The sequence below is a fragment of the Oxyura jamaicensis genome, chromosome 22 (assembly GCF_011077185.1).
Source record: "Oxyura jamaicensis isolate SHBP4307 breed ruddy duck chromosome 22, BPBGC_Ojam_1.0, whole genome shotgun sequence".
Classification (NCBI taxonomy): Eukaryota; Metazoa; Chordata; class Aves; order Anseriformes; family Anatidae; genus Oxyura; species Oxyura jamaicensis.
Genome location: NC_048914.1, coordinates 3,919,841 through 3,945,039, shown reverse-complemented (window position 1 = coordinate 3,945,039; position 25,199 = coordinate 3,919,841). Strand labels below are relative to the sequence as shown.

At 55.8% G+C, this 25,199-nt stretch overlaps 4 protein-coding genes and 1 non-coding gene across 9 annotated transcripts in view; 2 read left to right on the top strand and 3 right to left on the bottom strand.

Annotated features, from left to right (window-relative positions):
* The window catches only part of RNF122 (ring finger protein 122), a 7,005-nt gene extending 565 nt beyond the window's left edge, over nucleotides 1-6,440 (top strand). Inside the window, exons 2-7 of one of the 2 annotated variants that reach the window (XM_035345158.1) lie at nucleotides 3,989-4,145; nucleotides 5,060-5,105; nucleotides 5,472-5,513; nucleotides 5,803-5,885; nucleotides 5,959-6,087; nucleotides 6,129-6,440. In XM_035345158.1, coding sequence (XP_035201049.1) covers nucleotides 3,989-4,145; nucleotides 5,060-5,105; nucleotides 5,472-5,513; nucleotides 5,803-5,885; nucleotides 5,959-6,073 — 443 coding nt within the window. In that variant the 3' untranslated portion in view covers nucleotides 6,074-6,087; nucleotides 6,129-6,440. Of the gene's footprint in view, nucleotides 1-3,988; nucleotides 4,146-5,059; nucleotides 5,106-5,471; nucleotides 5,514-5,802; nucleotides 5,886-5,958; nucleotides 6,091-6,128 lie in introns of both variants that reach the window. The other variant, XM_035345157.1, reaches the window with a different exon arrangement.
* Nucleotides 6,441-6,668: 228 nt separating this feature from the next.
* LOC118177544 lies at nucleotides 6,669-6,763 on the bottom strand. Its single transcript, XR_004755843.1, has one exon. It is a non-coding gene; the product is annotated as a small nucleolar RNA U13 (small nucleolar RNA).
* A 372-nt stretch (nucleotides 6,764-7,135) lies between these two features.
* Nucleotides 7,136-10,281, top strand: TTI2 (TELO2 interacting protein 2). 2 transcript variants are annotated; one of them, XM_035345150.1, is made up of 7 exons: nucleotides 7,136-7,831; nucleotides 8,111-8,297; nucleotides 8,493-8,585; nucleotides 8,903-9,084; nucleotides 9,169-9,283; nucleotides 9,746-9,910; nucleotides 10,144-10,281. In XM_035345150.1, the coding sequence occupies exons 1-7, from the start codon at nucleotides 7,209-7,211 to the stop codon at nucleotides 10,222-10,224; spliced, it is 1,446 nt and encodes a 481-aa protein (XP_035201041.1). In that variant the 5' UTR covers nucleotides 7,136-7,208; the 3' UTR covers nucleotides 10,225-10,281. The 2 variants fall into 2 exon arrangements, with proteins under 2 accessions (XP_035201041.1, XP_035201040.1); XM_035345149.1 differs by having other exon boundaries at nucleotides 9,169-9,312; nucleotides 9,748-9,910.
* MAK16 (MAK16 homolog) lies at nucleotides 10,255-13,486 on the bottom strand. 2 transcript variants are annotated; one of them, XM_035345152.1, is made up of 10 exons: nucleotides 13,400-13,486; nucleotides 13,143-13,192; nucleotides 12,811-12,920; nucleotides 12,634-12,698; nucleotides 12,338-12,489; nucleotides 11,991-12,045; nucleotides 11,834-11,908; nucleotides 11,388-11,506; nucleotides 11,142-11,189; nucleotides 10,255-10,877 (listed from the first exon to the last, which is right to left on the bottom strand). In XM_035345152.1, exons 1-10 carry the CDS (start codon nucleotides 13,412-13,414, stop codon nucleotides 10,778-10,780), a joined length of 789 nt encoding a protein of 262 aa, XP_035201043.1. In that variant the 5' UTR covers nucleotides 13,415-13,486; the 3' UTR covers nucleotides 10,255-10,777. The 2 variants fall into 2 exon arrangements, with proteins under 2 accessions (XP_035201043.1, XP_035201042.1); XM_035345151.1 differs by having other exon boundaries at nucleotides 11,399-11,506.
* Nucleotides 13,487-14,522: 1,036 nt separating this feature from the next.
* Nucleotides 14,523-22,330, bottom strand: SLC18A1 (solute carrier family 18 member A1). 2 transcript variants are annotated; one of them, XM_035345147.1, is made up of 16 exons: nucleotides 22,053-22,330; nucleotides 20,955-21,149; nucleotides 20,414-20,774; nucleotides 20,176-20,234; nucleotides 19,802-19,885; nucleotides 19,604-19,696; nucleotides 19,376-19,465; nucleotides 18,378-18,421; nucleotides 18,208-18,268; nucleotides 18,022-18,117; nucleotides 16,395-16,473; nucleotides 16,239-16,290; nucleotides 15,947-16,010; nucleotides 15,750-15,869; nucleotides 15,420-15,553; nucleotides 14,523-15,138 (listed from the first exon to the last, which is right to left on the bottom strand). In XM_035345147.1, the coding sequence occupies exons 2-16, from the start codon at nucleotides 21,076-21,078 to the stop codon at nucleotides 15,025-15,027; spliced, it is 1,575 nt and encodes a 524-aa protein (XP_035201038.1). In that variant the 5' UTR covers nucleotides 21,079-21,149; nucleotides 22,053-22,330; the 3' UTR covers nucleotides 14,523-15,024. The 2 variants fall into 2 exon arrangements, with proteins under 2 accessions (XP_035201038.1, XP_035201039.1); XM_035345148.1 differs by lacking the exon at nucleotides 22,053-22,330 and having other exon boundaries at nucleotides 20,955-21,414.
* Nucleotides 22,331-25,199: the final 2,869 nt, after the last annotated feature.

Sequence of the window (25,199 nt, the reverse complement as noted above, 5' to 3'; positions counted from 1 at the left end):
CCCCCCCACCCCCGTGTCCATGTCAGCAGTGTGGGCATCGCTCCACGAGCCCCCAGACAGGGCCCTGGCCCCCTGCTCTCCTGCCAGCCCCCCAAAATTCCCGGGAACGTGGTGCTGAGCTCGCCCGTGGCAGGGGGCGAATTCAGACAAGCCTGTCTGAGTTTAAGAAGAGGTCGGGCTGTGCACTTCGGCACACGGTCTAAACTTTTGGGTAGAGCTGTGCGGGGCCAGGAGTTGGACTTGCTGATCCTTGTGGGTCCCTCCCAGCTCGGGATATGCCACGGTTCTGAGTCTAGTTGGGTGGCTGGGCACGAAGTGGATCGCTGTCTGAGCAAGGAGCTGGGAAGCTGTGCTGGGAATTCCACCGTCAAAGCCCTGCCTCAGCAACAAAGGCCGGGTTATTTTAATTTGCGAAAGGGTTGCAGCCTTTGAAGCTCAGCGTGCAACCAGTGGCTCCCTCTCCTGCAACGCGCACCTCGGATGCTCTCGTGCGGCCTGGGGGGCGAGCAGCAGTTAGCCTGGCCTCGTGGGGAGGGCAGGGGGTTCCTTCGGTGCTGTAAACGCTCCTCAGCAGAAATTGGCAGTGTAAAGGAAACATCCCCGGTAAGAGCTGGGGGCTCTTAGAGTGGCTGCAGCTCTCCCCGGGTCCCCAGGGCTCGGAGGACAGAGCCCGCCCTTGTGCGGAGTCCAAGGCGTGGGTTTGGGAGGCCGGCCGTGGGCATCTGGCTCGGGCGTCTTGGCTTCGAGCCCTGACCTCACAAGTCTTCAAATCAGCGGAGTGCAGCAAAATCGCTTATCTGCCTGCTGCTGAGGACCCTTGCAAGAACAGGGGCCGCTGGTGTGAGTAACTCCGATACCCAGTAAAGAAATGAAATTTTCGCCATTAATAGGAACGTTCCAAACGTCTGAACAGAAGGAACGCGCTGTGCTGGCATGGAATTGCAGCTCCTTGCACATCACAACTCCTCCTGTTGCTCAGCTGTAGTTTGGGGCGCTTTGCAGGTAACTTGGTCTGGTGGGGACCTGGTTATCCCCCGCCGTGAGCCGCTTGGCGCAGGGGAGACTTTTTGCAGGAAGCCCATTCCTGCATCACAGCAAAAACGACATGGAAGCTGCATTCAATTTTGTGATGCAAAGCCCACGGCTTTTGTGTGGGAGTGGAAAGAATTGTTTTATTTAATGACCTGCTGAGTTTTCCATTCGTGGTATTGAACAAGAATTGGGGTGAGGGAGAAGCTCTGCTCAGCAAAAACCCTGTGCCTGCGCGGAGCTTGTGTCTGTCCTGGTTTAAAACCCTGCACGCTGCTGTGTCGCGGTGGTCGAAGGTGTGCTGTTCGACCCCGAATGCTGCAGGGCCTCCTGCCTTCAGCCTGGCACTTGGCAGGACACGGAGCTGGATGTGCGGGGCATTTTTTGGACCATGCATCCATTCTTTGGTTGTTTGGGGGCAGAAATGACCCCCAGGGCTCTCAGGCGCATTCCCGGTGGCGTTGCAGCATCAGGGCTGTAATCGGACAGGGGCGCAGTTAGGCGTCTGGTTTTCCTCTGTAGTTTTCCTCCAGGCCCGTGAGACATCGCTGGGACCTTGAGAAGTGTCACCGCTCCCGGCTGCGTGTCCCAGAGGAGTTAATCCAGGCTGGGGGAGCAGGATGGGGCCACCCCTCGCTGGCCCCAGCACCGGGTGCTGTTATTTGGGCCAGCTCCGCACCGAAATCCGCCGGGCAGCCTAAATCTGCCGGCGTCTGCAGGGGTTGGAGGAGGAGGTGGCGCAACCCCAGTGCCCCGACAGGTCGGACTGCACCTTCCCTGCTTGCACCGGGGAGCTTTTGCTGCTGGCGTGAGAAAACACCCTGCTGGCAGGGCGCAGCGCCTTCCTGAGCGTCCTTCTCGCAGCGAGAAGGGTGGAGAAAGTCAGCGTGCATCGGCAGCCCTTCTGCAGATGTCCAGCCATCTCTCTTCTCCTTTTTCAACTAAATCATTGTTGCAGCATGCCACTCTTAAGGCTCCTGGCTCCAGGTGCAAAACCGGCCCCGGGTGGACTTAGGCTGGTGACAGGGGTTGTTTCGGTGTGGGTTTGGTGCCCCTCAGGCCTTCATTGGATTAAAACCAGCTTCGCTCTGTTCCTCCCGAGCTAAAAATATGAAAGCCTTTGTCAGAAGGGGGTTGTGCTAATTCAAACCATAGCCGAGCCAGCACCCACCCTGCTGCCAAAATCTCGCTGGGGGGAGCTGGAAGGGGCCGGCCAGGGTCGGGAGGACCTGGATTAGGGGAGGGGGTCGCATCTCCCCCCTGGGACCCGCTGCTCAAGGGCTTCCCCTGGCAGCAGCTTCGCCTCCCAGCCCGTGGCTCTGCCCGGGGGCCGTGCTGCCTGGAGTTCGTGAGGGCTGGAAAGCTTCTTCAGCAGGAATGAGCCTCGCTGAGCTGGTGAGCCTAAAATTAGCCTTGCCAGCTGTGTTGCGGCTGGCGGGGACGTGTTAGACCAGCTCCTCTTCGGTACAGGGCCAGGACTTGTTGCTTCTCTTCTTCCACCTCGCCTTTTCCCCCTGCTGCTGCTTTTGCTGCCCCTCGGGTGCCTGTGCAAGGGGCTTTTAGGCACAGCTACAGCCACCAGTGGGGGACGTGGCCGTGAAACAGAGCAGGGTGCAGGCACACATACAGGGCACGAGGTCTGGGTGCGATGCTCAGGGGTTGCCACCTCCGTCCCACCACGCACACCAGCATTACCTCATTGACTTGTTTTTTTTTTTTCTATTTCTATTTTCCGAGCATTTCCCAATCATTTCCAGTAGGGAAATGGAAAAAACAAAACAAAACTTTCTTATTGTCCTCCTCTGCACCAGGTGGTCTCGAGAGCAGAAGGCTGGGAGAGCAGGACCCGACAAACAAATCCTCCCTTTCCCGCTGGGTGGGTGGGTGAGGAGGCAGATGTGGCGTGTCCAGCGATGACAGGAGGCCAGCAAGCGGCTCCGCGCAGGAAAACCCCATTTCCTACAGCCCAGACGCTTGCCTGCTGCCTGCGCCGGCCGCACAGCAACAAAGCGTGGCTCCCAGAGCCTCTCTCCAGCCATGCAGGGTTTGGCCAACACACCACGTGTAAATTCCGAGTAAATTCAACGTGCACGAGGAAGCAGGCACTCGGCAAAAGCCCAGCCGGGAGCACCACGGGGCTGGGGGCATCGGTGTGCACCACCAGCCTCCACTGCTCCCCTGGGACCTCGCTGCTCGTGCAGAGCTTTCTAAAGCTGTGCCGGGCTCCCTTCCTGTCTCTGCTCTCCCGGTGGAAAACAATTTTCATCCTCTCATGAGAAACAGGCGGAGGGTTTTAGCGGGCTGTAATTAAAGCCAGAAGTGTTTCTGTAGGAGCTTTTTGATGAGCTCGCCTGGCACCCTCTGTTCCTGCACTGCGCATCAAGGGCAGATGCTCCGCAGAGCACAGCCGGGGCCTCCGCTCTCCTTTGAAGTCCCGTGTGAGCAAGATCTGATGGGAAATCAAAGCTCCGGCTTTTGTGGGGTCAGCACAATTTGGAAACAAGCAGCAGCGCTCACTCGGTGCCAGACTTTGCATCAGCTGCCAGGAGCGGCAGGGGCAGTGGGCTTGGTGCTTCCCCGTGCCCGTGTCCCCCTTTGCTGGGTGGGCACCCTGCTGCTCTCCCCGTGCTGCCACCACCCCTCTGCCACCCTCCTGCTTGATTTGGTCGCTGTGCCACCCAGCACAGCCCCAGCACTTCTCCAGGGGCTGCTCCGGCTTTGCCAGCTCCGTCCCTCCCTAAATCCCCTCCTGGCTCCCCCGTATCTGTATGGGGATGGAGACGTGGGGCCGGGGCCTCCTTTCCTTCCAGACACCGGGACTCTGCCTCGCGTTGGTGCTGCTGGAGAAGGGTTTTGTGACCGTGGAAGCGCAGAGGTGGCTGCAGCCAGTGCTGGTGCTGCTGCAAGGGGCTCTCCTCCTCTTCCATTCTAACCGCTGACTTCTCTTTCCTCCCCCAAGGGTGCTCCTGCGGTCTGGGGCTGATTTATACCAGTAAACCCTGCACGATGCCCCCCATCACGTTCCAGGACCTGCCACTCAACATCTACATGGTCATTTTTGGCACCGGCATCTTCGTCTTTGTGCTCAGCCTCATCTTCTGCTGCTACTTCATCAGGTGAGCGGGGCACCCACCATGGGGCCGTGGCAGCGGGTTGGTGTCCCCGGGGCCATCCCCGTCCCGTCGGTGCCTCCACCTTGGGCTGCCTCACCCCGGGGACACCCCCAGCCCTTCCCCGCGCCCCATTGTTCTGCCCCACACCACAGGAGCCTCTCGCCACGAGGATCTGACCCCGGAGCGGGGCCAGGCGCGATCGCAGCCCCCGTGGTCCCCGCAGTGGAGCAGGGCAGGAAGCGCAGGAAGGGGCTCCTGTTTTGCAGGGGACCTGTGTGGAGGGACGCATTGTGTCGGGCAGGGGGAGGAGCGGCGCCGCACGGCGGAGGATGTCTTTCCATTGCCCTCCCTGCTCAGGCAGGGCTATTTTTAAACTCGGAGGCAGCAGCTGGCGTTTCTGTGGGCCTCGAGTCCTTCGCTGCGGGATGCCCCAGCTCTCTGCTGCCATCCCCGGCATCTCCCAGCCGTTCTGGGGGCTGCAGGAGGATGTCTCGGTGCCTGGCGTGGAGGAGAAGTGAACGCAGCGAGCGAGTGGGCCCCTGCCCCCTGTGCCTTGCCAGGTCTCTGGCTTTCCCCAGCACCCTCGCCTCGGCCAAGGTCGCGGCAAGGCTGGGAGCTGCCGGCGGGCGAGCGCTGGAAATAGAGCGCTTCCTGCGCCACCAACGACTTCCTAAGGCAAACAATCGGGGCCGCCGGCTGTTATCGCTCCCTGCTGCCGAGTCCTGCCGGCTCCCCAGCGCTGCGGGACCGGGTCCTGCCCAGCACGGCTCATCCCCAAATCCCATCCCTGGGCCGAGGAGGCTGGGCAGGGCTGCGCCGCCCTGGTGCCTCTGGAAACGTCAGGGTCGTGCTGCTCGGAGGTGGCTCTTGAGGGTGCTGTAAAGCTCACGGTGCCTTTTTCTCTCTTCCCTCTTTAGCAAACTGCGGCACCAGGCTCAGAGCGAGAGATTTGGGTACAAGGAGGTAAAGTTGTGGCTGTTTCCTACACACACCCGCAGTGATGTGGGGCCGAGTGGGAGGTGGGGATGAAGCAGGGAGTGGTGCTTCTCGTCCTCAGCTGACCTGAGATATTCAAAGGCAGCATGACGGGACACACTGCTGCTGTGCTTGAGCTCCACCTGCCCTTGCCTGGCTCATTTTGGCTCCCTTTGGCAAAATCCCGATGGGATCCAGGAGCCCTGCTTGGGGTGGTTGATGAGCAGCCTGGACATGCGGCTGCTGCCCGTCCAGCCTGGACTTTTGCCAGCTCAGTGCTTGCTGCAGTGAAACCCACTGCCCAGATCAGTCCCGGCTGCTCCTGATCCTCATCTGTCTCCTTTTCTCCCACAGGTGGTTTTGAAAGGCGATGCCCGGAGGCTGAACGTGCATGGGGTGAGCGCAGAACCCCCCCCCCCGGGGCTGAGCGGGGGCTCACGGGGATGGTGCTTTGGGTCCCCATTGCTCCACGAGGTGGGACAGGGACGTGCCAGCACCGCATGGCAGCAACAGCATGGGTTGGAAATCAGGAGGGCAACTCCCTGCTAGAAGTACCTGGGAAGAGGCCCCACCGCCCTGGGGTTTCCCTGGCCACAGCACTGTAGCAGGAGTGGGGCTGCAGGTGAGCATTGTATAGGGTCCTGTGTGTTTGCGCCCTCCCTCACCCCCGTCTCGTCTCCCACAGCAGACCTGTGCCGTCTGCTTGGAGGATTTCAAGGTGAAGGAGGAGCTGGGGGTGCTGCCATGCCAGCACGCCTTCCACCGAAAGTGAGTACAGCGGCAGAGGGGAGTGGGGATTTCCTCCCCCGGGGTTTTTCAGCCTCACGTTTCCCCCCTGCAGGTGCCTGGTGAAGTGGCTGGAGGTGCGCTGTGTGTGCCCCATGTGCAACAAGCCCATGGCGGGGCCGGCACAGCCCCGCGCAGGCATCGGCACGCTCCTGGACGAGCTGGTGTGAGCGGCCCCGCTCCCTGCCGGCTGGATCCCACACGTGGCATCGCTTGGCTCCACATTGTGGGGAAATGAACGCTTTGTCTCGAAGGATTCGGGATTTCGGAGCTGGGATTTTTAACTCGCGGGGCATTGCGTTGGTTTTGGGGGGCGGTTGGTTTTTATGCTGCCCCTGGACGTGCTCCGCTGGGACTGCCTGGGCTTGCCCACGGAAGGCAGAGCCCAGGGCATGGGCAGGGCTGCGCCCCCCCTGCTCCCCCTTCGCTGCGCAGAGTATTTTTGTACCTGACCCCCTCCGGACTCTTGAGGCTCCCCGTTTTTGGGAGGGAGCGCACAGCTTTGTGTACAGCAGTGATTAAACACATGGTTTCTCAGCCGGCGTGGGCTGCGGGCACTTGGGGGGGGATCGGGGGCATTTCGGGGGGAGCCTGGGAGGGTGCCTGGGGCAGCTCGGGGTCGGGTACGCGCCCCCCGCGAACAGGGGACCGGGTTGGGTGGGGTCACGCTAAACCCCCTCGGCCTTCCCACGCTCCCCATCAGCCCTTTTTTTGCACCAACAAATCCTAAAATGACGCCATCGCTGACGGTCACGACCCCCCGGCGCTCAGAAGGGACTGTGCCACGTCGTAACGCAGGGCGCACACGTCACGCAGCCGCGTGCCGCTCCCATTCATCATGCGCTATGAACCGGAAGGATCGTGAAGGCCTTTGCCGCGCCTGCACCCGGCACCGCGCCACTGATCTCAGGGTCAGGGCGAGCTGCGGCTCCCCACACCGCTTCCGCTTTTTTCGAGCTCAACCCGGTGCGCACCGGAGCTCCGCGCTCGCTGCTTCTCGTTTTGAGCCTTTTCGGGGCCAAAAAGCCCCGCTATCTCGCCGCTCCGTGCCTCGTTACCCATGCTAATTTATTCATACAGGGCCACGCCTACTTTTATCCGCGCTTACGGCAGTGGGGGGTTTGCGACAGCTGCGTACTTGGCGGCGGCGGCGCGCTTTACGGCGGCGGGTTGTGTGTGAGGGGAACGCTGAGAAGCGTCGCGGCTTGTCCCTGCTGAGGGGCACGGGGGGGGCTTAAAGAGCTCAGGGGGCCCTTAAAGGGTTTGGGGAGCGCTTAAGGGGCTCGGGGAGCTGGGGGAGGGGTCATGGAGCTCCCCGGCTTCGTGCAGCCCCCTCAGCTGTCCGGGGAGCGGCCGCCCCCAGCCCCGCCGCCGGCCGAGCGGGCGCTGCGCCAGCCCGGGCCGCTCACCCCCGAGGGTCCCGGGGCTCTCGGTGAGCTGGGGGCGCTCCTGGAGGCCGCGGGCAGCCGCCGGCTGTTCGGGGACGTGAGCCCCGCCACGCTGGGCGAGCTGGTGGCCTCGCTGAGCCGCTTCGCGGCGCCTCCCGAGCAGCAGCAGGAGGCTGCCGAGCTGCCCGGCAAGGACAGTGCGTACGAGGCTGTCGCTGAGCGAGCAGCAGAGGTGGGCGCCGTGCTCCTGCGCCTCCTCGCCAAGCTGGAGGCTGCTAGGACTGAGGAGACTCTGGGTGACGCCGCGGTGGTTCCGATCCTGCGCCGTGTGGCAGCGCCCGTCTATGTTTTCGCTGTAACGCACGTTGTGGATGGGCCCTGGACGAGTGCGAGGTCTCGGTCGGTGGCCAGGGAGCTGCTGGAGTCACTGGTTCAGGCTGCGGACTGCGGGTCGGTGGCGGAATTTCTGCGGGGGAAGAAGGAGGATGAGGAGGGGAGATTCACAGCGGTGATGGGGCTCCTGAAGCAGGAATTGACCAAGTGAGTAGGAAGGGGAGGGCAGCAGTGGAGCGGGTGGCGTGTTTGGCTGGTCTCCAGGGAGGAAATATGGGAAGCTTTTGAGAAATGTGCTGGTGCAGCTGTGAGTGCACATGTTACAAGCACTAGGTGATAAACGTGGGACCAAGAACTTTACAAACACCCCGATAATAGGGCGGGAGGAAGGGAAATCAGAGCTCACCGTCAGCCTAGAGGTACAAATTGTAGGAAATGAGAATTCTGCAGTCCCAACATTCACTGACCTTGTGTTTGTGTTTCTAGAGACACTTGGAAGCGTAACCCTGCCATGAAGCACGTCTTCTCCTGGACGCTGCCTCACATCACGCGTCCCTGGCTCAGCCACTACCTGGAGAGCGTCCTCCCCCCGTCACTGCTCATCTCGGACGATTACCGTGAGGAGAACAAGATCCTGGGTGTGCGCTGCCTGCATCACATCGTTCTCAACGTGGTAAGGGGCTGGGAAGTCACATCCCTCCGTGGGTGTTGTTTGAAGGAAGGGGGGTTGGGTGCCTGTTGGATCTCTTAACTTCTGTTCCTGGTTCTTATGTTAACCTGGTGACTTTGCCCCATGCTCAATAGCACGAGGCAAGCGTGCAGCGAAGGCGATGCACGGGAATCATGTTGTTGCTCTCTCTTGTTGCAGCCAGGTGCTGATCTGTGCCAGTTCAACAGGGCTCACGTCGTGTACCACGCCCTCTACAACCACCTCTACTCACGAGAGGCCCCCCTCATCCAGGTAGGGCAGCAGAACTTAATTCTTACACGCCTCGCAGTGTTGTGTACCAATCCTACAAGGGACGGGCAGCTGAAGGCATGAGGAGGAGCGCTCATGGGCACTCCAGGTGTAGCTTCAGGCCGTTAACAGCCGATGCCTGCAGCCAGGATTAACTCAGTGGATTGCAGGGACTGCTCAAAGGAGGTGGCAGCCCTGCTGAACAGGGTCTGCCTCAGGGGACGCAGGCTGTAGCAGTCTGCCGGGTCAGCGGTGGGGGCTGGAAGCTGCTGTGGGAGGGCTGCTGAGGACCACCCCTGTCCTGTCCTGTCCTGCCCCAGGCAGTGCTGCTGTGCCTGCTGGACTTGCTGCCGGTCCTGGAGAGAGCGCAGCGGCGGCAGCAGGCCAGAGCTCCCACCCGCTGCGACGAGGTGCTGCAGCTGCTCCTGACCCACATGGAGGCAGAGCACCGCCTGGCGCTGCGGCGCCTGTACGCCAACACCCTGCCTGCCTTTGTGCAGAGGTGAGAGCAGCACCCACAGCCCGCGGGGCTGTGATTTATCCCTGGTGTTTATTCCCCTCCTCAGTTTGTGCTTTGTGGCGGCAGGCTTGGCATCCTGGTGGCGCGGCACCTGAAGAGGCTGGAGCGAGTGATCGTGGGCTACCTGGAGGTCTGCGATGGCCCCGAGGAGGAAGCCAGGCTGGGAATCCTGGAGACACTGAAATGCACCATAGAGCACGCTTGGCCCAGGTACTGGTCTGGGGTGAAAGATGCTTTAAGAAGGGTATCATAAATGGTTCTTTCAGAGCCAAAGTTACTGTTATTTGAGCAGGAGGCCCTTGAGGGGGAGGTCTCTGACAGGGAACAATCATTCGCGTTACCGCTTTCCTGGGAAAACCTTGCCCAGAAGTGCAGCTGGGCCCTCATGCTTCTAGAGCAGGAAAAAGTCCGGTGAAAATAACTTTGGCTAAAAGCTGAATCGACGTTCTCTACACGGAGGAGCTGTGGGATAATCCGTGCTGCTAACTAGGGCCCTGTGCTGGCAGCTGGTGTTATGCCATCTCCATTTCCCTCCCAGCCCAGCTGCAGTTTAGCTTCATGTGGCTGGAACTGCTGAGCAGGGCCGTGCTTTACCCGGCTCACAAAGGATTTACAGGAAGCTGCACGTGCTGATTCCCTTTTCAGGATGCCATGCAGGCTCCCTGTGCTCCTTAAGGCGCTGCTGAGGATGATGTGGGATGTCCACACTGACCAAGGCCCAACGCCGGAGCCAGTGAAAGCTGCCCTGCTGCAGGGGGCCACCGAGTGCCTCATCCTGCTGGATCGGTGCTCCGAGGGGCAGGTGAAGGTGAGCTGGGGGCCTGGCGCTGCTCCATCTCTGCTCTCTGCCCCCTTAAAGGAAGCAGCAGTGCCAGCTTCCACCCCCTCCAAGGTTACTGCCTGACCTAACTGATGGGTGGCATTCTGTATGACAACAGGTACCACGATTTGTATCGCTCCCTGCCAACAGACCACGGGGCGGGGGCGGTAATGCTGCAAACCTCGGTGTGCCAGGGCACTGGCAACTGCTTTCTGTTCCAGATCCTGCTGGAGGGCGTTTACAGCAGCTGCGAGGAGAGCTGCGTGCGGGACTGCCTCAGGAAAGTACGAGAGAACACGTGAGCACGGCCGATCCGGTGCTCACCGGCTTTGTACAGTAAAATATTTTATTTATTTTAAGTTGTCTTTCTCATCTCTGCCCCGTTAGCCTCATACCTGCCCCAAACGAGGCTTGCTTCTGTCTCTCCGAGCTGCTTGTGGGCGCTCCAGCTTCAGAACACAGCAGCAGCGTTCTGAGGGCAGGTTCTTTCCTGGAGCAGCCTGAGCTGAGCCTCACGTGGTTGTGGGGAGTCTTCTTCCTTAAAATTGCACTTGGTGCAGAGCTGTACAAAGTTACTGCAGTTACCTCGGGTCAGGACGGAAACCCTGACATCCTGAAACCCTCACTTCCTTTTAAAAAAAGAAAACTGTTAGTCTAGAACCTTGGAAAAGTAACTTCTGATGGCTGTGCTCAGCGGGGTGAAGCTGGAGGAGTTCTAGAGGGCAGACGTGGCGTGCTGCCATTCAGTAAATGCCAGGCCCAGAGGGAGTCAGGATGCCTTAGTCTTGGCGGCTGGCTCCGTTTCCTTTTCATACTCGATTTCAAGGTGGGGACGTTTTCTTCTGGTTGGTCCTTTCAGGGGAGTTTTTCCCTTAGATTTGGAGTGCGCTTTCTTCTCTGTTTCTTCCTCATCTTCCTGCTCCTCTTCACTGCTTGTCTCCAACTTATCCATGTCCTGAGAAAGGAAGAGGCAGGTGTAGTATCAAAGCACACTCACTAAACCTCCGCTTAGTGCAAAATTATCTTGTGTGTCCGATCCCACTTTGTAGTTCCTGGTCCCAGCTGGTGAGCCAGAGAGGCTGGGGTGCAGCGGAGCAGCCTGACTCGTGTTCCACAAACCCGATTTCACCAGCCCTCAGCCATCACCAGAGGCTCCAGGCTGGTGGAGGTCACTTTCAAACAGCTTCGCCTGACAGCTTGCACCTGGTGCTGCACCTACCTCAAAGTCACTGAGGTCGCTGTCATCTGCTTCCACAAACTCTCTTTCCTGTAAGAAATGAAGTCGGGAGCTAGGACGTGCACGCTGAGCACGGTAACATCGCAGCTCACACCACGGCAGCCCTCGAGGCCCCCGCCTGCGCGCGCACACACGATTTTCCTGAGTTCTGTTCTCCTCCCCCGGTGCCACTCACAGCGAGGTGCTCAGCCCGCAGCTGGCCGTGCACTGCTGCTTCCCCCCCACAGCATCGCCGTTACCTCCTCATCCTCTTCCTTCTCCACCTCGGACTCGCTCTCGCTTTCTGCATCTTGCTGCTGCAGAGCTTTGTCGAAGGCGTGAATGGGGAAGTTGTAAATGTCTCCGTACTGAAAAGGAAAATGCTCTGTAAGGTACTGAGGGGCAACACGCGGCGGTGGTGGGGTCACCTGAGGCCTGCAGGGGTGCTACAAAGCCAGGCTCAACTGGAGGTTCGCCCCTTGCCTAATTCTGAAGTACGCACTGTCATGGAAAAGGTAATTCTCTATTCTAAAAACATTCACACGTCAGGGAAACCAAGGGGCTCTGCGTTTTGGGGAGCAAGTTCTCCGCCCTGCTCCAACCCCACTCCGCAGTCACCCCCTGCCCTCCTCCTGCTGCTGGAGAAGCAGCAGGACAGAGGGCGGTGGGAGCAGTTTTCCGGGGGTGATCCTTACCGTGTCCTGCTTCAGTCTCTCCAGCAATTCCTTCTCGATGGCGTTGTCCAGCTGAGCAGCGACCAGGGCTTTCTCCTAACAGAGCAAAGAGGCCTCGTGTCAGCACGCTCAAAGAACGGAAGGAACAGGAGGAGATCACACGGAAGAGTCACGTTACCTCTCTTCTTTTCTCCCGCCTTTCAATCTTTCTGCTTAGGGGAACGATTTTCCTCCTGCAAGGAAGAAGAACAGCTTGGGGAATCTTTGAGCTTCCTCTGTAGCTGGTGAGCAAATGCTCGCTCGGGGCGACAGCCGGCGGCTGCATCCTCAGAAACGGGGCTGCGACTGGTTCGGGTGCACCTGTAAAAGCACCTCACCCCGCAGTTCCACCAGTTCTCACTGGGTTTGTTTACAAGCCTGCCAAAACCTCCAGCCTGCAAACAGCAAGTGCCTGGAGGTGCGCTAGAGCCAGGAAAGGGGCTCCGCATGCGGAAAACCAACGCGACTGCTTGCAGCAGCGCTTACTGTCGCTTCAGCGTCAGCTTCCGGATGCGGATGAGGTACTGCGTTATCTTGGTGAACCGCTGCTTGCATTTGTGCCGGATGAAGCGGGGCCAGTAGATGAGATTCTCGTCTATCTCCTCCAGCGCTTTCTCATAGTTCTTGCTCAGCAGGACCTGGGAGGAAAAAGGGCCAGGGTTGAAAGCCGGAGCAGGGACACTTCTGTGTTTGGGAGGAGGAGCCCAATCGCCCCCATCTCCTGCTGCCTCTCGGTGCAGGAGGTCAGAGCGCACGCGGCCAGCAGCCTGCTCGCAACTCACCCGCTCCCAGAGACGACTGGGAAAAGGCGCCCGCTCGATCGTCTTCATGTAGAGGTAACAGCGGCCTGGAGGGAAGAGGACGGGAGGAAGGTGACCCCCCTGAACCCCCGACTGCGTGGGGGGACAGAGCCAGGCTCTCACCCCAGGTGAGTCCCCCGAGGCAGGAGCCCAGCTCACCTTTCTCCTCCCTGACGGTGGCGTACTGGCTGTTGGCCAGCGGGCAGGAGGAGCGGTTGCAGAGCCCGGTCAGGTTGTACTCATTGCGGCAGAAGCTCTGCGTCTTCGTCCTGCGAGGGAGAGCCACGAGGCGACCTGAAGCACTGCCCTGTGCTGTGCCACCCGCCACACCGCACAGAGCTGTCACACCTGGCGGTGGCACAGGGACAGGGGAGACACAGCTCACAGCGTGATGGCACCTCGGGGCACCCAAATTCCCCCCCCCCCCCCTCCCCAGACATCAGCCCCTGAGGCCGGCGCTGGGTTCTGCTGCCCGTCCCGCACACGCTCACCTGATCTTGTAGGAGCAGAACTGCTTGTTCCCCAGCGTGTCCCAGACAACCTGCGGGGACAAAACCCCAATCAGGGACCCCCCCCCCGCGGCCCCCCGCCCCCCCCCCCCCCCCCCGCGCCCCCCCCCCCCGGGGGGGGGGGAGGGGGGCGCTGCCCCGGCCGGACGCAGCCGACCCAACGGCGAGGCGGGCGCTGATTGGCTGCGGCGCGCCTGCCTGGCGGCGGCGGACGGGACCGAAGCAAGCGGCGGACTCACGTCGTCCGAGTGCATGCTGCTGCTGCTGCCGCGGCCGCGCGGCCATCACCGGAAGGGGCGGGGCGAGCGGAGTCTCGCGAGAGCGGCTGGAGGTTGCCATGGCGACGGGTGGTGGGCTGTCATGGCGGCGGGTTGCCATGGCGACGGGGCCGGGGCAACACAAAATGGCGGCTGCCGCTGCTGCTGACAGCAAACGCTTTCCTTTTATTCTTGGCAAGGCAGGGAAGCAGGTGGAAGATAAAAATAGACATTTTTGTTTAGCGCAGGCTTAGCCTTAGTCATTTCCAGTCAGCCTAAGAAATACAATTTCATCCCGTAATTGCAAGGCGAGGGTTTCACACTGTGAACGTGGGGTTCCCTGACAATAGCCTTGTGACCTTTGGTAATGAGTCATGAGGCACCAAGTGATGATTAATTGTTATTATCCCGTTGTCCCCTGGCAAGAGCACTGTGCTGCTGGGGCTCCAGAGCTGAGTTAACTGTTCTTTCTGGCAAGTGAAGTCACCTTTCATACACACCTGCTCGTTCAACACAGAAATTAGTTCATAACCTGCCAACCGTGATGCCAGGCAAGTTACAAGTTTCGAGATTTCACTGGCAAAGAAAAGATCATATGAATTCCTTTGATGGGTGTATAATTATTTGGTGACCTTTATTACCTAACTCTCTCTCATTACATCGCTTCCATATTAAAGATTATTATACTTCGTTAGCATAGTAAACAGTACAGCTGTTCCCTTTATAAACTCGGGGCTGGGAAATTGAAAAATGGCAATTAAATCAACTTACTGCACTGCTTGTTGCAATGGATGGGGGTCACAAACAGCACGTTACCCCATCTCACCCACAGAAGTGAGCTAAGTAGCTTTGTTGAATCTTTGATTTTAAAGCTGCTTTCAGCCTTATTTGTACCTGAATTTCTTAAAGAGATCTTAAATGTCATGAATGGTAGAAGGAACACAAAAGAAGCCATAAACAGTACATAAATGGCAAAACACATAAAGCTATGCCGAGACAACAATGAACTTTTTTAGCTGTCTTCAGACGAGCACAGAGCACTTTAACAGTACAAAGATATCTTTATTGGCAGACTGTCAGTGACACAGGTGGAGAATGCCCTGTTGTTACAGAAAGGTTTCACAATGGGAATTGCAGTGGAATTCTGGAGAAAGAAGTGTTGCTGCTGATTTCATTTTGGTTTTCTCTGGTGCTTTTCTTTCAAGAGCAGTAAGCACTTTAAAGATATTTACAAATACCACAGGACTCATTTGGGAGAGGTGTTGATCTTATTCCCCACTACGTGGGCAGACTGTGCCCAGGACAGTGTTGTTTTGCAGGATGATGCAGTTCATTTCATCTTCACAAGTTCTTTACAGATGAGATGTAATTTGGGTGACTTGTCTGGAAGTCACATAGCAAAGGAGCAGCACAGCTAAACAGACAGAGCCTCCAAAGCCTGTGTCCCTGGTCCCTGATGTGGGTTACATGGCCTGGAGAACAGGAGAACAATACAGCCCACGTTTGTCCTGTGTCATTAGTCTTGGGGAGTCGGGGTTATTCCTGGGTGCTATCACATCCATGGCTGTAAACTTAAGCTTCAAACAGGACATGCATCCTTGCTCTTGCTATTCCTCATTTTCTGCCTCCACGTCACTGCCATCTGTGAGAGGGAAATCTCGCAGGGGCTTCTGAGTGGTATAGCTTTTGGTTTGCATGGGGCATTCCTGGTTTAAGATGGCCTGGATGAAGGAGAGAAGTCAAGCTTCAGTAAAAAGGGTGATTAATAATTAATGGGAGCATTACTACTTTTAGAGAAAGCCAACGCAGCCAACACCTTTTGCCCAGGGAGTTAGGAGAAAGACCATAGCTCCAAACCCCTGAGCGTACTGTCCCTTCATTGAGGGCACAGTAGAGCCCAAAAGGGAGGACACAGTCCCTGACAAATTTATTCTGATTTGCCGCAAGCCTCTGGATTATAAAGCCCCTATACTTTAAGGGAATAAAGTATACTTAAACTCACGATCTTCTCCTCCCTGGCAGGAGGGCTGCGCAAGTACCAACAGAGAGGGGCGTAAGCAATGTTGATAACTCCAATGATGACCATCAGCCAGGGAAACCCAATAGCTCGTACAATTGCACCACCCGTGGATGGACCTGCACATTTAAACAGTAAATAAAAAAAAAACCTCAAATGACAGAAAAAGAGTAAAATTTGCCTTTCCGGTTTGGAGGGGGATCTGTAACTGTGGCAGATGGGCTGCAGACTCAGCTGCTGCCAGTGAACAGGGGGCAGAGAGGGGGTGATAAACGGGGGAAGATGCACCCCAAGTGGGTCAGAGTTGGGCCATACCAATTGCAAAGCCCATGCAGAAGGCAACATCAGCTATGGCGTAGACATTGCCGTAGACGGAGGTGTGGCGAAGGTCCACGAGGTAGCCCATAATCGGCATCATGGAGGAGTCCACCATTCCTGCCCAAAGCAAGGACAGCCTCGTCAGTCATCGCCTTCTCCGAGCTGCCTCTGCAGACCGAGCGCTGGCAGCTTACCTATGGCAAAGCCCAGCCCGCCGTTTGGGCCGATCAGCCCGTAAATGCTTTTGGCCAGAGGCACCTTTGAGAAGAAAGAGAGAACCACGTGAATGAGGCCAGAAGGGCTTGAGGGGAGGGGGCATAGCCTGGACCTGTGAAACAGACCCACGGGTGCACGCTCTGGACATCTGGTTGCAGATTATGGGGCTTTGCTGTCCCCTCCCTGCGGAGGGGATCGTCCATGCTCTCCCCCACGCACCCCTGCTGATTCTTCTACAGAACGCTCTCAGAATTGTCTTGTGCTACTCACACAAAGGAGACTGATTCCCACCACGGCCATGCCAATCAGGGAGCACAGCCACCTGCAACGAGGCCGCAGTTAGCACAGCGCGATGCTCTCAATGTCACAGCAGCATGAACAGAGCCCCAAACCAGGGCTGCTCCGAAATCTTCATTTTCCACTTACCGACCCATTTTGTTAGCCAGGACCCCAAAGAGGTTGGTGCCGATGAGGTAGGATATGCTGGCAGGAAGGAACGCCATCCCTAGGAGAGAGAGAGAATAAAAAAGAGCGTGTAATCCTCCAGGAAATACGGGGAACTGGCAAGAATTTGCAAAAGCGTTCCCTTCACTGACTGCCTCTCTCATCTGGGGAACATGATGGGAGCCAGGCATGGCAAAATAGTGCCCGGCACGTGTGCTGTGGTGCTTTCACCATCCTCTGTTGCCATCACCCTTTGTGCCACCCTCTCTGGTGCCCCCGTGAAGCCAGAGGGAAGCACGGGGAGCGCATTTGCCTCCTGCATGGCTGAGGCTCTGTGGCCCACCAAGGTGCCATAAGTCACCCAGATCTGAGACAACCAGCAGCAAAATCAGAACTGTTCAGCCCCCCCCCCCCCAGCTTTCAGCTTTCTCTCCTGTCAGATCTTCTTCCTCTTCCACCTCTCCCCCCTTGCTTCTGCTTTTGGCTCACCAAATACAGAGGAATAAAAGAACTGCTTTAAGTGTAAAGCCCAGTGATCATCATGTAGTCAAAAGTAAATATTTGCTCTGCGAGCTGATTTACCAGTTGTTTATTTTTAATATACTCTCCTGCCGACTAGGAATAAAACCCACCACCTGTATTTCACTAAGACAACTTCCTTATTGGAACACACCGATTTATGTTTAATTTTCTTCCCCCTCTTTAACAGCTACAGAACACAGTTAAACCTGTCACCCCAAAGATTCCCCTCGAGCTCAGCAGCGACGGGAGCAGCCCTGAGCGCGGTTGCCTTGTGCAGTTACCAGCAGCGAGGCTGCAGCTGGCAGCCCTGGGATGCTGCCTTACCCTCGCCCACCCTTGCCCCTCCACTTGCTCAGGCGAAGCATTACGAGCTATATTGGGATGGATGCTCCTGCCCGAGCGGAGAATAACTCGATTAGGAGCTTTCTCGGCCCTGCTGCTCCCAGGCTACAATTCAATTTGGGACCTAAGTGTAGCCCGGGGCATCCCCCAGGTCATTCCCCAGCCAGTTGGGTTTTATAACAATTAGTTTTTATTTTTGTGGCAAAGACAGACAATGCTATCTCCATATCACATTTTCGAGGCAGCTGGCAATTAGCATGTACCATCCTGCCCTCTGTGGGACTCTCGAAATGGCCTTGTTTTACTCAGGACTGCCTCTGCAAAACCCATCTGGCTGCCATGATTCCAGCCCAGCACGCCACGATTATCTGCCCTGCAGAACAGAGGATTCGACAGGCTTCCTGTGCACGAAACTGCCTTTCTTCCACCGTTATTGCTGTTGTGGGGAGTCTGATTCTATACAATTTTTTCAGTAATAGGGAAAAGCACATTGTATAGCTACCACTAAGGACATTTCCAGCTGAAACTGGAGCAGCGCACAGCCTGGGATCGCTCACTGTGTGCAGCTGAGGGTATATGTTTTCTTCTTTTTAAAATGATATAAGAGATTATTCAATCCATCTCGCAGTGCAAAATGATACGTGAGATTATTCAAGCTGTCTCGCAGTGCCAAAGCCAGACCTGCTCTAGCTGAACTCTATCAAACAGCCGTCGAGGAGCGAGGACGGCAAAGCGAGGCGCCTACCGAGCTGCCATTTCGGGGAGCACATGGTTTGCATCATCCAGATGGGCAAGGTGGGTTCGAGCATGGCCACCCCCATGTTGGAGAAGCAGAGGGCTCCTGGTGGGGACAAGAGGGAGAAACGCTCTGCTTCGGGCTGCTCCTGCTGCCGTCCGGGTGCGGAGAGGCGCGCGGTGCCATCGCCCTTACCCGCAGCCACCAGGATGTAGGGGTCCCGCAGCAGGGTGAACACCGGCGTGCCCTGGGTGCTCTGGTGGAGACGGGGGGGTTACAGAAGCCGTGGGCAGCTCGTGCCCCCCCACCCATGCTGCTCATAGCACCTGCCGCGGGATTAGGCACACACACGCGTCTGTACTCACCTCGGGGGAGATCTTGGAGGGCTGCAGAATGCAAAGCTGCAGAGCTGGGAAGGAAACGCTGCTGTTAGCCTAATTCTGGGGGTGGCAGCGCTTCCGGCCACGTCTCCCCCTGCCTGTTCCTTCAGCGGGGTGCTGACCGTCGGCAGAGCCCCCGGGGATGCGGGAGCTGTGCCTGTAGGACACCGTGGGGGGAGCTGGGTGCCAGCCCTGCCCCTGTGGGAGCTCGCATCAGCTGAAGTGGGAGCAGAAGCCAGCGAGCGTGCTACAAGTGGTTTATCCACGCCCGAAACAGATCTGGAAATGCTCACGGTCGGGCCCAGAGCTGCCCACCATCAAGCCACAAATGGAGCACGGCAGAAATTAGACGTGGAAAAGAATAGGATGAAGAAAAAGAAGTTTCAAGTGTGGGGAACCTATACTTCATTTTCCAAAGGCTCTTACATGCTTCATTAAACGTGTCTTACGTTACATCTAGGCAAAGATGGTAACTGTGACTGTAATTTAATTAGCTTAATGCTTTCCACTAAAAATGCACACTTCTGCTATCTCTAACTTTGCTGTTGCACTCTGAATGCTGCCACGGCCTGGATTTATTGTACCTCTGTCTGGGAAAGAACACGGATCCCCGTTCACACTGACAAAGTCCGATCCCTTTGTGGCACGGTGAAGAGGCTGCAGACAGCACCACGTGTGCCTTCTACAGAGCGCACTCCGTTCAGAGAGCTTTACTGAGCGTGCTATTCAAGCCATTAAAGCAATCAAAGGGTTTATTAAGTAATGAGGGACTAATTCTTACTGTACTGCTATGTCATGCATCTGGTGGTAGAAAACATATGATTTAGCAATAATGGAATAACCGGTGCTGATGATAGCAACCATGCTGCATTAATTTGCCTCTGCCTTCACACGAGCCCTGTGAGATCCTTCCCGAGATGGCAGCGTTTGTGTCTGCCAGGGGCTTTGGGTTTTTGGTTGGATTAAACCACTTGGCTCCTCACCTCCATCCAGCAGGGCTAAGAATGCCAGGACCAGGAAGGGAGAGGCTTTCCCCGTGAATTCGTACATCACGCTTCCGAAGGGGGCCCCGACTGCAAGGGAAAGGCTGCGTCACGCAGTGTCAGGCGTCCAGCCCCTGAAGCAGAGGGGCCAGGCATGCCCGTGGGGCTGAGCTGGGGATGCTCAGCCCAACAAAAGCAGTGGTGAAAAGCCCAGCAAAGTGTCCTTACTCAGCACACCCAACGCCAAGCCTCCGAGAGCGATGCCCATGGCGTTGCCCCTCTCGAAGTCGTCCGTGTAGATGCTGGCCAGCATGCCCAAGCCTGGGGGCAGAGAGAACCCGAGACAATCACTCAACCAAAGGGATCTAACGCAGACACTGTGGGCAGGAGCCAAGGCTGGGTGTAGCAGTGAGCTAAAACACTCACCTGCGACTGATGAGAATGAGGAACCGACGCCTTGGAGAGCTCGGGCAATGAACAGCAAGGTGTAGGTGCCGGAGAAGGCAAACACTGCAGAGGAAGGAGAAACAGCATCAGGCAGAGCTGCAGATCCAAAACCCTGCCAAGGGTGACAGCAGCCTCTGCTTGCCCCCCAGCCCGGGTGCCGCTGGGTGCAGGGTGCTGCTCGTCCATTCCTGTCTCCAGTTTCTGAGGCTGCTGCTCTGCTCTCTCTCGTTTCTCATGCATGGGCACACAGCCGGTGCGTTTTCTCCCGTGCTGCTTTTATTTCAGATCAGTAGCTGCGGCAAGGGCCCAGCATCCTGCTGCGTGCGAAGTGCAGACCGGAGGGCAATACTCACTGACTGTGGAGAGGAACATGATGATGAAGCCGATGAACATGGGGATGTGGTATCCTATCCTGGAACGGGAGAAAAGAGGCAGGATCTCACCGAGGATTGCTCTTTTCCTGGTGGAGACCTGGCCTGGCTGCCCAGCCTTACCACGCACGTCTCTGGGGATCTGTAAGCATCTCCTGAACGTGTGGATGGGGAAACAGGCCATCCCCAAAGGGCTGTGCTGAGCAGGTCTCAGACGTACCTGTTGGTCAGGAGACCCACAAAGGGGTTGACCAGCAGCTGGACGAGAGCCTTGGAGGCAAAGAGCAGCCCCACGCGGACGTTTTCGTTGGCAAGGAACTCCTCGCCCTGCAGGCAGCCGCTCGGTGGGGGTGAGGGGCTCGTGGTGGGCTGCAGCGAGTGCCCGCTCGTGGTCCCATTCAGCGGCTCTGCGGTGCTGGAGGAGCCTGAGACGGTCACGGTGCTGTTGTCAAAATAGGAGAACACGGAGGAGAAAGGAGAAGCCTCCACGGCTGAAGGAGCCGACTCAGGCTGGCGAGGGGCAGCAGAGCTGTTAGCACCTTTGTACTCTGTTGTATACAGGAAGGTGGGGATGATCGGTACTGGAAAAAAAAAGCCAGGGAAGGGGGGAGTTAGTGATTTTAGTTGGTTTTGTGGCAGCTGAACTGGATGCTGGCTCGATGCCGGTGCCCTGGCAGCCCCCTCCCCTCCCAGCACAGGCTGGAGGCCAACCGCAGCCGTCCCCACGTGCAAGACCCCCCCGAGGCGGCACGGAGCCCTACCCACGACCGTCAGCAGCATGTTGTCCAGCAGCAGTGCCACGAACACCACCGCCAGCACCAGCCTCCGCGACGCCCTGGCCTCCACCAGCCAGCGCCGGGGCGCGGGGACGGCATCCGGGGGCATCGCCGGGGGTCTCGGTCCTCTGGCTCCTGCCGCAGCCCTCCTGGTGCTCAGGGCTGTGGGTGTCCTGACACCTTAGAAGGAGAAGCGGTGGGTTAGCACCTCCCGAGAGCTCAAGGCTTCTCCCTCTTGCCTAAGATCTCTCAGCATCTGTGCCCTGCGAGTGCCGGTTTTGCTATCAAAAACCATATTTTCATCAATCTCACATTTAAAGTCAAGGCCAAGAGACGCAGCGCTCTATAGCCCCTTTCCACTCTCCTGAGACATCTCGTCCCTGCTTCAAGGCATCACTTAAGTCGTCTTTCAAAGCACAAATCAGGCCAGTAGCTTATCTGTGGTAATCTCTACATCTTTTCTTCCCTGTTTGTTCTTTGGAGATTAAATTAGGTCTCAAAGAAAATTCATTTACCTTGTGTGTCTTTTCATTTGACCTAATTGAAATGTCATGGCAAGATACAGGACTTGAAAGCCTAACATATGTGATTAAGATCAGGGCTTCAGAGGGGCTGAGAGAAGATGACTTGCTCGGTCACACTGAAAACATCAGGCAGAAATCTGTGCTAAACCAACCAACCAATTAGCCCCTTACGCTTTTATAGCTGGTAGCAACTTGAGCAGCTAAGCGGCAAAACGAACAGAGCTGAGCCTGAGCTATCATTCTTTCCAGTACTCCTGTGGTTTCCTGAAATCCCAGGCAATGTTATCTATCAATTTTCAGTAGTAATAAGAATAAAAAAAACAACAGAGCAAAACCTCCAGACCCTCCATCATCTGATCTGAGTGCCGCACGAGTCACTAAGCTGGTAAGAGCAAAAACAAAATGATAGAATGAACGCAAGAGGGTAGGTCTCTGTCTAAAGCAACAGGGAGGGAGAAGGAGTAAGGAAGCACAGAAAATAAAGAGAAGCGGAGTAAAGAAGCCCCCAGATTGCAAGGCACAATCCTGTTGCACGGAGCAGGGCGAAACAACCCCTTACCCCTGGGTGCATCCCGGAGCGAGGAGCTGGCAGCGGCGGGCGGCGGAGTGCTCTGGAGCTGCTGCTCCCGCAGGATTTATCACTGCCTTTTATCAGAAGAGGATATGAGTGTCCCTCTTCCATGGAGATGTAATTAGGACCTCAAACAAGTTTCCTTCAGCCCTGCAGCTCCCCCTGCGTCAGAGCAGGACCGGAGGGACGGGGGGAGAGGCGGCAGCATTTATCTCAGGAGCATTTAGCCAGGCTCTCAGTGATGCTCAGCTCCCTGCCAGCCCGGGGCTGAGCACACTGAGCCCGCTGCCTGGGGACCCTCTGTTCTGTGGGGCAAGCCTGCTCTGCCCCCGTGGGATAGCAGCATGTGGATTCATGGCTGGGAGGAAAGGATAACGTTGTTAAATGGCCCCAGGAAACATTTTTTTTAAAAACAGGTCACAGTCTAGGTCTTGGACTACCCTCCAGTGACTGCTGGCCATTTTCTCACTGCCCAAAGCTGCGAGGTGCATGTGTCCTCTCCCCAGCTTTGGCTTCGTGTTGCATATCCTGGGATAAAGGCAGGCAGATGTCAGCAGCAAGACCTGCTGCACCCTGGGGATTTTGAGCTAATGGTCATCAGTCACTGGGGGAGCCCGATAGGAAGAAAGAGAGGGGTTGCATCCCTTCTCCCCCAGCAGGCAGGTGCTGAAGGAGCCGCACCAGGGTGGGACTCCCTGTGCGGGTGGGAGATGCTTCTGCAGGACACCCAGATGGAAAGGCAGCAGCTGTGGGTTTTGTGGAGGCTTCACAGTGAGCTCTGCTTCGCTTTACAACCTACAAAGGGAGGGAAAAGAGCCGCGTGTCGAACAGTCCCCGCAGCTGCTTGTACAAGAGCTTCTCCTGTGGGAGGTGGTACAAGCAGCTCCCTCCAAGGGATCGCTTCTCAGCTTATTTTTCCCTTTTTCTGCTGAATGTTTTTAACATCAGAAGGAGAATAAACCGAGAGAAAACTCTTCCTCAGAAGGAAGGTAGAAATACCTGGTTCCCTGGCCCTCAGGCTGTGGCTGGTCCTCAAGGCACTGCCAAGCTGCCTTTATCCACAATGCAAATCATTTCAGGATTTCCAAAACTAAAAGTGTGATGGTAAGCGCTCGTAGTGGACGGAAGTACTTTTAAGGCCAGAATCCACTGATCCAGGCCACGATCCCTGGGCAGCTGTGGTCCAAGCAGTTGTGGTCCCTCTGCATCCGATGGATGCTGGCAGCGGCGAGCCCCCAGCACAGCCTTCCCCTGAATTTTCCCCCCCCCCCCCCCGCTTCATCTCCAGGGACAGGAGCCAGCTATTGCTCAGACTAACAAGGCTGATTTCCCGTAAGCAAAGCTGGATGGAAAATTATGTCCATGCATGACTGAGGTACTGCAAATATTATTTAAAATGTTATCTCTTGTCTTCCATCATTTCTATCTTCTTAAACTTTTGACATAAAGCTCCTTCATTTCTTTTTTAAACCCAAACTGAGACCATCATCCATTCAGGATACAGAGATTTACTGCAGGAAAAGAAAATAAATCCCAAACAGATTCACCTTTTCTCTGTTGACATGTAAATCTGCCACCAAAGCTATTTGTCTGGCTTCTGCATGGCCCCAAACGATTGCCAATAACGTGAGAACAGTGCATCCCACCACGGAATTCCCTGGTTGGGCATTACAGCAGAAGCTGACGCCTTCAAATACGTTTTGTGGGCTGAGAGCTGAACATCCAGGCCTGGAAATTACTTCCCAAGTATCTGCAGAGCAGGCAGCGGATGAGCAGTGCACCACCACCATCTACTGAGGGAGCTCAGAACTGCTCGGCTGCACTTGGGCTTTGGGGAGAAAATACTCCAGGCTCTCCTTCGGGTGAAGAGGGGCTTGTGGGGACGTTGTTGTTGTTATCCCATTCTCCTGTGGGCCCCAAGGTCAGGCACCGTCTCGTTTGGCCGATGTCGTGTCGCTTGCTCGGCAGAGCTGGTGGGAAACCTTGCTCAGACGTGCTTTGGACGCATCTCCACGTGCCCGTCAGCTTTTTCCAGGCAGTTCTCTTGGAGTATTTCTTTTTGTAACCATGATGTATGTTTTCCATGATTTTTTTCTTTCAAAAACTGTATGGAAACAAAATGAGTGCGGCCTGAGGTTAAAAAAAAAAGCTTGCAAATAACCCACTATCTTCTTTATTAAAGCAAAGGTCTGGGAGCAAGGCTTTTTTTCTCTAATTCTTCTTTTTCTAGTTATTCTTTCTCTAATTCTCTTTTTTCCTTCTTTCTCTAGTTATTCTTTCTCTAGTTATTCTTTCTTTAATTCTTCTTTTTTCCTTTTTTATATTTTTCTTTATTCTTTCCCTAATTATTCTTTTCCTTTTCCTTTTTTTAATTTCCTTTTCCTCTTCCATTTTTCCCTTTTCCTTTTTTCACTTTCCTCATCCTTTTTTTCTTTCCCTTTTCCTTTTATCCCTTTCATTTTCTTATTTCTCTTCCCTTTCTCTTCCTTTTTTCCTTTTCCTTTCCATTTTTCTTTTTCCCTTTTCCTCTTCCCCTTTTCCTTTTCTTTTTCCCCTTCCTTTTCCTCTTCCTCTCCTTTTTTCCTTGCTCCCCCTTTCCTTTTTCTCTTCACTTTTTCCTTTCCCCTTTTCCTTCCATTTTCCTTTTCCTTTTCCTTTTTCCTTTTTTAAAATTTCCTCTTTTTTATTTCATTTATTTTTTCCTTTATTTCCTTTTCCTTTATATTTTTCCCTTTTTCCTATTTTTATTGCCTTTTATTTTTTCCTTTATTTCTTTTCCCTTTAATTTTTCCTTTTTTTCCCATTTTTCCTTTTTTCCTTTTTTATTTCCTTATATTTTTCCCCTAATTTCCTTTTCCTTATATTTTTCCTTTTCTTCCTTTTTCTCTTTTTAATTTCCTTTTATTTTTTCCTCTATTTCATTTTCCTTTTTATTCTTTTTCCTTTCCCTCTTTTTCATTTCCTTTTATTTTTTTCCTCTCTTTCATTTTCCCTTCTTTCTCCTTTTTCCTTTTCCTCTCTTTCATTTCCTTTTCTTTTTTTTTCCTTGCTTTCCTTTTCTTTCTCCTTATTCCCCTTCCCCCCCCCCCCCCCCCCCCCCGCGGCCGGCCCCTCCCTCCCCTATATGGCCGCATG

What these genes read in the sequence shown, in the direction of transcription:
- MAK16 (XM_035345151.1), bottom strand. An exon ending in CCAGTCGTCTCTGGGAGCGG is followed by an intron (nt 12,490 to 12,633) that starts GTGAGTTGCGAG and finishes TTTTCCTCCCAG; the next exon opens with GTCCTGCTGAGCAAGAACTA. An exon ending in AAGCTGACGCTGAAGCGACA is followed by an intron (nt 12,046 to 12,337) that starts GTAAGCGCTGCT and finishes TCTTCCTTGCAG; the next exon opens with GAGGAAAATCGTTCCCCTAA.
- TTI2 (XM_035345149.1), top strand. Translation starts at nt 7,209, where the DNA reads ATGGAGCTCCCCGGCTTCGTGCAGCCCCCTCAGCTGTCCGGGGAGCGG. An exon ending in CTGAAGCAGGAATTGACCAA is followed by an intron (nt 7,832 to 8,110) that starts GTGAGTAGGAAG and finishes TTGTGTTTCTAG; the next exon opens with AGACACTTGGAAGCGTAACC. An exon ending in GAGAGGCCCCCCTCATCCAG is followed by an intron (nt 8,586 to 8,902) that starts GTAGGGCAGCAG and finishes GTCCTGCCCCAG; the next exon opens with GCAGTGCTGCTGTGCCTGCT.
- SLC18A1 (XM_035345147.1), bottom strand. Translation starts at nt 21,078, where the DNA reads ATGCCCCCGGATGCCGTCCCCGCGCCCCGGCGCTGGCTGGTGGAGGCC. An exon ending in GTGGGTCTCCTGACCAACAG is followed by an intron (nt 20,235 to 20,413) that starts GTACGTCTGAGA and finishes CTCCCGTTCCAG; the next exon opens with GATAGGATACCACATCCCCA. An exon ending in CTGGCTAACAAAATGGGTCG is followed by an intron (nt 16,291 to 16,394) that starts GTAAGTGGAAAA and finishes GCCTCGTTGCAG; the next exon opens with GTGGCTGTGCTCCCTGATTG.